Below are 9,151 nucleotides of genomic sequence, written 5' to 3'. Positions count from 1 at the left end.
GCAAAGCAAAGGTAGACAAAACTGAATATAATGACAGCCAAAATAACATACTTCTTATTAGATTACTAGTGATGTTATTTGATGGTGCTGGTTCTTAGTCCACTGGTAAAACTCTGAATTTGTCCTCCTCGCTCTTTTAGTGTTATGTATAAGAATTTATCTTCCTTTTTCAGTCTTCTGGGCTATTCTAAAAAGCAAGGAGAAAGGACAGGGTTGTTGTTGGTGGTGGTGGTGGTAAAAGGATCAAAAAGTCAAACACACATAAGTTAACCAACTTTAATGAACTGTATAATACAAAATATTATTACAGTTATTGGTAGAGTCCTTGACTGAATGTACCAGCAGTGCTACCAAATGCTGTGTTTTCACTTATCTCCTTGAATGTGGATCACAGTTTACTGCTGAAACCTGGTTTGATTTCATTTGCTGAAATGTGGTGCTGAAATTATTTAAAAGGTGGTTTAGAGAAGCTGGGTATCAGAAATTACCTTGCTGGATAAGAACAGCAAACAAAACATTCACTCTTAGTTTCCTGTCTCCAAACCTGTCCAATACCATACGTCATAGGGCAAATATAAGAAATGCTAGAAAGGAAAACTTGGCCAAAGTCAATTAATAGCATGATTATGGTATGGCCAAAATCAATTATTAGCGTGATTATGGTATATTCTTAAGCACTTGGATAGCCCCATATTTATTTTATGCTTTTAATGTACTCACATTATTTACAGGTTCTGAGCTTTACAGACAAGCAGTCATATTTAACCATCAGTTATGGAAGCTTTTATGCTCCATAAAACTCCTAAATGGCAGGAAAAAAACATTGTCATAGCTCCCAAATGATACTTGCTTCTAAAACAAAAGAGATCTGCTATGCCTTTGAATCTGTAGAACAGGGAATATTTTTACTTATTTAGATGTTTTGATAACCGTTTATAACATATGCTTATCTCTCTAAAAACATCAGTGTCAACCCTGTTCAGAAATCATTTTCACACCTCTAATGCTGTTGTGGTTTTGCAGACATTGTGACTGCACTCATTTCTTATTTTGAAGTTTTTCTCTTATGTAGGTTGGAAAAATGGCAAGCAAAATCACTGCACTAAAAAGCTATAACCCTTTTGACTCATTGTTCTTGTTTAATCTAACCTGGTTAAAGCTCCACGTACAATACTTTATTTTTAAAATATGGTTACCACACTGATTTTCTGATCAGTGATAGCACATTATGTTAGCTTTCTTAGTATGAATAGCATATAAACCAGCAGATGATTAAAAGAGAGCCTTATGACCTATCAAAGTCACTCAGTAATCAATCCCTACTAGTTAGAACTATTATGAGAAAGATCTGAGGTTAGTGCTCAACCATACAGAAAGGAAAATACACCTTGAAATACCAAAATCTGTTCTAAGTGTATGAGATTTTCCATACCACTCATAAAGATTCTGTACCACAGACCTCAGTAATTTAGCATTATTTACAGAGATACACAACTAGTAAAAAATGTGACTCTGAATTGAAATGGGTGAGGTATCTTGTGTAACATACAGTCAAGAGATGTTTCCAAAGAACCAGTGTAAACTTCTAACCTCTAGTCCACTTCAAAAAATCAGTTTATGAGACTGCTAGCTCAGGCTCTCAACCTTTGTGTGGTTTCGGGCCCTATAGTATGAAACTATACTTTTACATTCACAAAGAGAACACTTTTTTTCCCTACGTAATCCCACATTAGCACACCTATGTAGCTAAGTTAATACATCCTCTTCATTTATTTACAAATACCCAAATCTATGAGCAACTGAAAGCTTTGATAAGCATGTATTCTTTGATTGTTTTTTCAGCTGCCTTAAGGCCAATATCCAGGATAGATTCTGCAGGCTTTCTGGACAGACTTGATTTCACGAGAGTCAATTCCACTCTTTCACTAGGCACAATTTACAATGCAGCAGAAACCTCTTGTTCTCCAGTAGACTGTGTATAGGTGGAGCTAGCTCTCTCAGCTGTGTCAACGTAGAAAACAGGACAGTATTTAGAGAAGTAGGATGCAATCTGCTTTCGGAAAAAGCTGCGAAGATACTTCCTAAATTTTTCTCCAGCGAAGGCATAAATCACAGGGTTGATACAACAGTGGATCATCGAGACTGTTTCTGTCACTTGGATTGCTTTGTGCAGTTGACCATTGCCTTCACAGGTAGTGATGAAAAATGCACCTTGAAAGTCACGCAGGAGAATGCAAATGTTGTATGGTGCCCAGAAAAAAAAGTAGATAATCATGATAATGAAAATAAGCCTGACTGCTTTATGTTTCTTCTCATTCCTACATTGCAGTAATGTCTTTATAATTTGTGTGTAGCTGCAAATCATAATTAACATGGGAATAAGAAGTCCCAGGATGTTCATCTTTAAGGTCAGGAATTGCTTCCACACGTCTCTCTGCTCTGGTGGATAATGAGCGCTGCAAGTGTAGCCTGAGCTTTCCTCCTGAGTTTTGTGAAATACTATCCCAGGAACAGAAGCTAAAACAGCAACAACCCAAGTGATAGTGCTGGTGAGGATGCCGTAGGTAACTGTCCTGGCCTTCAAAGCAAACACTGCGTGCACTATGGCCAGGTACCTGTCCAGGGTCAGGAGGATTATGAAAAAGATGCCACTGTAGAAGCCAAGGAGGTAGACACCTGAGAGAATTCGACACAGCGCCTCCCCAAAAATCCACTCGTGAACTGCATAATAAGCCCAGAAAGGGAGAGAAAATACAAAGAGCAGATCGGAAATTGCCAAGTTGAGCAGGTAGATGTCTGTCATACTCTTCAGCCTCTTGTATTTTACCAGGATAAGGATAACAAGCATGTTGCCTGTCAGGCCAAATATCACTACTAAAGAATAAAGTGGTGGCAAAAGTTTTGCTGCAAAGTGTTTTTCCTCAGTTCCAGGACAAGGTGTCGAATCACTGTAGTCGAATTCTGTTGTATATGCCATGTCGGTGAAATCTGTTGTATCATTTCCCATGGTGTTTTGGTCTGGAAAGGAAGAAAAGAATGGTAAACCAGAGGAATCTCCAATCTTGGCAGTGAGGAGAACAAAACATTTTGATGACCTTATCTGGAATGTGTTTTGCTGGCGAGGACACAAACATTACTATGTTGAGGTGTGAAGGAGAATGAAATTGCAGAGCTCCCGGGAAACTCATCTCTACATCTGTGGAATTACATTGCTGCATATTGGAAGTATGCTGTGTGTCACTTCCCACGTGCAGTCTGCCTAGTGCTGTTTTCCTTCTCAGTAGGGCCTGTCAGCTGCCTGACTCAACCAGAAGCAGAGGAATGATTAATATATTCAGAGCCGTGGCTACTTTTGGTTTGGGGACTGTTGTAGGGACTGAGCTTCCCTTGCAAGAAGGAACCAGGACCTGGAAGATGAGTGTGCAGCAGAGCTGTGAAAGCCCTCAGGAAGTTTTGTTACAGTAGGAACAAAGGCTTGTGAATTTGTTATAAGCCTCTCCAGTCTCCAGAGCCTCCCCTTTTCCAGAATCCCAAGTAGGACTGTGAGGCAGGTGCAGAAGCATAGCTAGCTTTGTGTAACTTGGTCTCTGAAAAGTGAGGAGAACTGTCTTCTCACAGACCTCTGGAAAACATGGAAGAGTTCCTGTGTGCCCCATGAGAAGCTGGGAAGAGGAGTTTGTGAAGATGAGTGTCAGAGGGACCAAATGAGCTCCCTGGTCTCTTAGTGGGGAAGTGAAATCAATGCCTTTGGTAGCCACTCAAAGAGAGATACTTACTATCTGGTTAAAGGGCTGTTCTTTCTTACTGTGCCATCATGACTGATTTTATCAGGTGCTTCGTGGCAGAGTGGTGGCTGCCCATGGCAGGTTGATGGTTTTGAAATGAGCATCTTCCTGTCAATTTGATGCCTGTTCTTAGACAAAGGCAACAGACTGCTCCTGACACAGAAGATCAGGCAGCGCCTCTGCCCCAGCTTTCTGTGTGAACCCTGAGCACTCTTGTCCCACAGCAGTGTTTGCTCCTTTCCTCAGTGCGCTTTTTTCAATGGTGTGGTCTACCCTGTGTGATTGCAGGCGTCTTTTACAGACACCACATTCTCAAAACCACCACTGCATTCTCTGTGCAAGACTAAATGTAACTGAAGAAACTCAGCCCGTGGCTGGAGTGGCACAGAGATGGGCCTCTGGTCTGCTTTTTGGTAGAAGCTGATGGTATTCTATTCTGACTTAGAGCCTGTGAAATCCCCAAAGCATCTCTTTGTGTCTTTCGACAAAACTGTTCAGGACAAAGGACTATATTCTGCTGTGAAAACTGATTGCTTAGCATGCTAATGTTCTAAATCTGTGTCAAAGTGGTTGATTTAGCTAAACCTAAGCTGATGTCTTAGAGAAGGGGCTCTTTGATAGGTCTTTGTTCACTTCCCTGTGATCTTACAAATGAGGTTCTGCTGTCAGATCCTGATGGAAATTCTTATGCTGTACAGTGCAGATATGAGTCTGCCCCAAAAGAGGAAGCTTTATTGGAGCAAAATCTGCATCTTGTAAACAAAAAAAATGTTGTTTTTGCAAACCTCTTTCCCCAAGTTCCTCTTGAGTCTGGCTGTTAACTCTGCCCCTAACAATAATAAGAATGAGGACATCGATATTTAGACAGTACTTTGGCATGTTGAGTGTGATGTAAAGTTTTCTTCTGGAGAACAAGGAATAAGATAAAATCAGCAAATTGTAACAGTTTAGGTCTCAGCTTTGCCTACAGTCAACTTGGAGAAAATAAGTTTTGTCAAACTCCGCAAAGACCATCTTTCAGAAAACTCTGGCAATCTCTGTGAAACAGTTTTTTTCCACACTCATACTAACTACATGGTTATTACAATACAGAGATAATGGTTTTGTTGGTAAAGGAAGTGGCTGTGGCTCCAGTCTGTTGCCAGTAAATAAGCTGATTTTAAAGTATCTAAGGGCTTATATTTCTTAAGGGCTTATATTTCTTTCAGCAACACTTAAAAAAAAAAAAAAAAAGAAGCCACCTTTATAAAACACTATTTGGTCCAAAATACTGACTTCTTTATTTCAAAACATCATGAGACTTGAGCAGCATGTAAATATTTAATATTCTCTTCAGCTAGACCTGCTAGATCCATGTTCCATGCCCTGACAGTATGTACTTGGTACTGCATGTAGCTAAATATTCTCATTTACTATGTGCCAGTCGGCCACAGTGTCTACTGGGATTATGGGGTGAGGGACTGGCTGCTACACAGTGCCAGACTCAACACTTCCCATCTTGCTCATTTTGCACCTGCAGGATATTCCTGGATAAAAATGGGTACGAAAAACACCTTAGTCACAAACCCAGAGTGGGATTTTATGAGTATGTGATCTATATGTTTCATGCAAATATCATTGCAAAATGCTGCCTTGATAGTACTGTGATAATTCTTTTTGCAACAGCCCCTTCTTCCTGCTAACTGCTGTCTCAGTGCCATCCCTCCTTTTCATTGGCCTTATTGGAATGACAGTCACATCTTCTCTGCATTTTATCTCCTCCTTTACGAACCTCTTTGCATGCTTAAATCATGGTCTCCCCTTTGAGAGGTTCCTTCTGCTCCCTGAGCCCCGTTCCTCTAGCTTTGCCTTTGCTTTAGAAGCCTCTCCGCAAAAGTACTTACTACTCTGGATTGTGTGTAGTATCCAGCACATGCTGACAATGGAAACTGCAGATACTAATTTGGAAACCAGAAAAAGGAACTGTAAGTGGGTTTGTGCTTTATTCTATAATCTTGATGGTTTAGGAAACAGTGTGGGCCGCTGGCTAGAATGCTTCACTGGGTTAATCAGCCCAGGTTGTTTATTGAATTAGAGGGATCTGACTGGGCTTATGTTTTCCTGACAGTTAAAAAAACCCCAAAATATAGTCCATGAAAATCTCTAAAGATATTTCAAAAAGAGGTCTACATTATTGTGAATACAGTTTAAATAAATGCAGTATTTCTAGAACCCTACAATCTGCTATAGGAATCTGCTAGTCTCTGTTGCTCTGCTTGAGACTAGCAGACGTGGAGGTTTGCCATAGAAAAGATGAGCAAAGTCATGTCACTGTTTTGTGCTGAGTTTCAGGTCAGAGATTTCTGTTTTAAAAGAGGCAAAGATTTTATTAAAGCGAGTTTCAGTTCACTTGCATAGTGCTATAAAATGATAATAATTATGAAGCTGTAGCAAATGGAGGTGAAATGCTAAGATATGCTGCATGTAAACAGGATCCATGAGTCAGAGTGTCTAAAATACAACGCTGGATTTTCTCTAGTCATCCTAGGAGAAGAATAAGTACTCTTGACTCAAATAAGCTGGTTTATCTTGCAGTAATAGTTTTAAAAACTGTATTTCCAACATTGCACATCATTTTCAGGGAAAAAAATCAGAGAGGCACACTCCATTATTCTTCTTACTCTACTCAGTCTCTAGATATTTATTTCTTGGCTTACCTGGTTCCTCTACTCAAGTCTTCCAATGATTTTGCCCTTTAAAAATTGTGTATTCCATTTAACATATCCTATGTATTTCCTCAGGGTAATTTTTAAAGATGGATACACTGGCAAGATTCTACTAGTATTTTTCACTTCAGGCTTCAAACTACCTAAACAGCTACTAAAAGTTAAAAAAAAAAAAAACAAAACAGAAAACAAGAGGCAAAAATTACTTACCATATATCTTACAGAGCAAGTGATGTCTTGTATTATTACAACAGGAGTAATGCTAAACTGATTTGTCAGTCGCAAGATGAAGGTCAAAAACACCTCTTCCTGCGTGAAGAAGGATGTATCAGATTGAAAACTTCTAGCAAAAAAAAAAAAAAAAGTCTGTTTTCATTTAAAAAAAATGAAGGAGCAGTTCTCTGGTTCTCTTTTTTCTAAAAATGGGTCATCAGACGTTACTCTTCTAGCTCTGCGAGATGTGCAGAGATGTTGAAATTGTAGAGGACCCTCCAAGGAGCTGAACTCAAAGTTTCACAACCCACAGCTGTAATTCTAGAAAAAGGGGTTTATATCGTTACTTTATCTTTTTCTTTTAGCTAATCTCTTTGATCAAAAGCAGTTTACATGAGGTTCATCCCTTTACATTTTTCAATCATTAAATTTCTTTTATGTTTTTCTGTCCCTTAACAAAAAGTGGAGCTTTTGGATAAAGTTCATGCTTCTATTCAGAATTAACTGCACTTTCTTTGTCTTGGTCTGAGTTACAGTCCTTATATTTTGAGAAATTTGATTGATTCTACTTTTCTTCAACCTGGCCTTCTGGACTACGTTTTTTATTTTAACCCCTCTTATAAGATTATGACTTAGTCTATATAGTGAGTCTGACCTTTTAAAACAGCACTGTTGCTTACTTTTTGGAATTAAATTTGAAAAAAGCCTGATAAAATCTGATTTCTTGTCCATTTCTTTCCTTGTGGCTGATTCCAGTGATATTCAGAGGTAAACTGAAGTTGCACTGTGAGCAGATTTTTAGATCCTTCTTGGACATCAAAGAAACCACGCAGGAGGTGGGAAGGATACACGAAAAGCAAAAAAATAATAATGCCTTACCAGATGCTAGAGAGCCACTGAGAGAAAAACCCTGAAAATATACCCCCTCCTCGCCTTGACATCTCTTTGAAGGGTTCTGGAGTATCTCATCCTATCAACCTATTGAAGGCACTAAAGAGATGTCTTTTCTGCACTTAGTTCTTAGTATCCTTAAAAGATTTTAAAATGCCAAAAGTGCAGTGGAGATGTCCTTGTTTGGATGCTGCCATTCCTTAGTGGAACTCAAGGGAATCACAGTTTCTGAGTTAAATCTCGGATTTTGGGGGGAGACAGTAAAAAAGTTAAATGCTCACCCTGTTTTCCTTGTCAACCCTTCTTTGCATGAGGGATTATTCTTTATTCCATAGGACAAATGGATTAGCTGTTCCAATGAGTTCTTTAAAGGCTGGAGTCGCAGGGTAAAAACTAATGGCCCCTGTAGGGTATTCTAAGGTTATATTCATACTACCTTGTTTGATGGACTACAGTAGACTCCCTATACAGTCAGTGGAAAGAGTTATCTCTAAAATGTTTCCACTACACCTTAAACAAGCTCCCAGTTACTGCCAAACTTCTCTGGCAAAAAAAATTCCACTTTTGTAAAGAATTGCTATAATTCTCAAACCAAGGTATTATATCAAAATAATTTTTCAATATATAATTCCTAATCAGTCTACATACTAAAATTAACAGACATTTTAAGTATTTCTTTATGAAGCTTGCTTCATTCATTGTTTGTTGCTTGTTACATGTTACTGAACCCACTGGAGGTTCTAAAACCTTTCCTAATTTCACTCCATAGGAACAGTGGAAACAGTCTCAAACCTGTTGCTGGTTCTGAAACATGCTCCCACAAAATTTGACCCCATCATTTGAACTAGCAACAACTTAAAACTAAGGCCTGTCATAGCCTAATCTTCAGAAATAGTCCCTCGTTTCCATAGATTCATCAGCTTTATTAACCTGATTTTATTGATTCTAGCTTTTTGTTCTCATGGCTCAGTCTGGTCAGCAAGCATAGTGGGACATTTTATTTACTGATTCAAAATATTGCACACCAACAGAGGGCCTCTGTCACTCACGGTTATAGCAGCTGAATAAAGGGAGTGCTCTTGGTCTGCTCACCACCTGGGTCTTACAGCCAAATGAGAGACTCCCCAGAGTGAGTGTGCATTGCTGGGACACCTGGCAGCCCAAATACTGAGCTCACTCTGGTAGCAAGCACCTGGGCTGTGACTTTATTATCAGCACCTGTAGGATAGACACAATTAGCTCTACACCAGCTTCTAGTAAATAGAGCTCCTGGGAAACCAAGTTTGATCAGGTCTTACATGTGGCTGTAGGCGAGCCCAGGCCCCTTGTGCTGTTCATGGGGCACTGGTGTGCTGATGGTGAGTTTTTCATCAGTGCTGTTAGGATAAGATCTTTCTTTCTCTGCTCCCCTACTCCCTTCAGGCTCTCTCCAGGGGCCCCTGCAAGAGCTGGTCTCCCATCCAGTCTGAAACTCCATCACACCAGCCTGGCACTGTCCATCTCAATGCTGTCTCTCACCTCCTCTTCCCTGCTGCCTTCAGATTGCCTCCATCTAGT

General features: G+C 39.6%; 1 protein-coding gene across 1 annotated transcript; it reads right to left on the bottom strand.

The window, feature by feature from the left end:
• Positions 1–448: 448 nt before the first annotated feature.
• On the bottom strand, positions 449–7,127 carry LOC114064223 (C-C chemokine receptor type 5-like). The gene is made up of 2 exons (XM_027897071.1): positions 6,701–7,127; positions 449–3,018 (listed from the first exon to the last, which is right to left on the bottom strand). Exon 2 carries the CDS (start codon positions 3,005–3,007, stop codon positions 1,937–1,939), a length of 1,071 nt encoding a protein of 356 aa, XP_027752872.1. The 5' UTR covers positions 3,008–3,018; positions 6,701–7,127; the 3' UTR covers positions 449–1,936.
• Between the last annotated feature and the right edge of the window lie 2,024 nt (positions 7,128–9,151).

The sequence above is a fragment of the Empidonax traillii genome, unplaced genomic scaffold (assembly GCF_003031625.1).
Source record: "Empidonax traillii isolate 1590-97213 ecotype Southwest subspecies unplaced genomic scaffold, ASM303162v1 scaffold527:size1067160, whole genome shotgun sequence".
Taxonomy (NCBI): Eukaryota; Metazoa; Chordata; class Aves; order Passeriformes; family Tyrannidae; genus Empidonax; species Empidonax traillii.
Note: the sequence above shows the minus strand (reverse complement) of the source record. Positions and strands in the feature narration are given on the sequence as shown.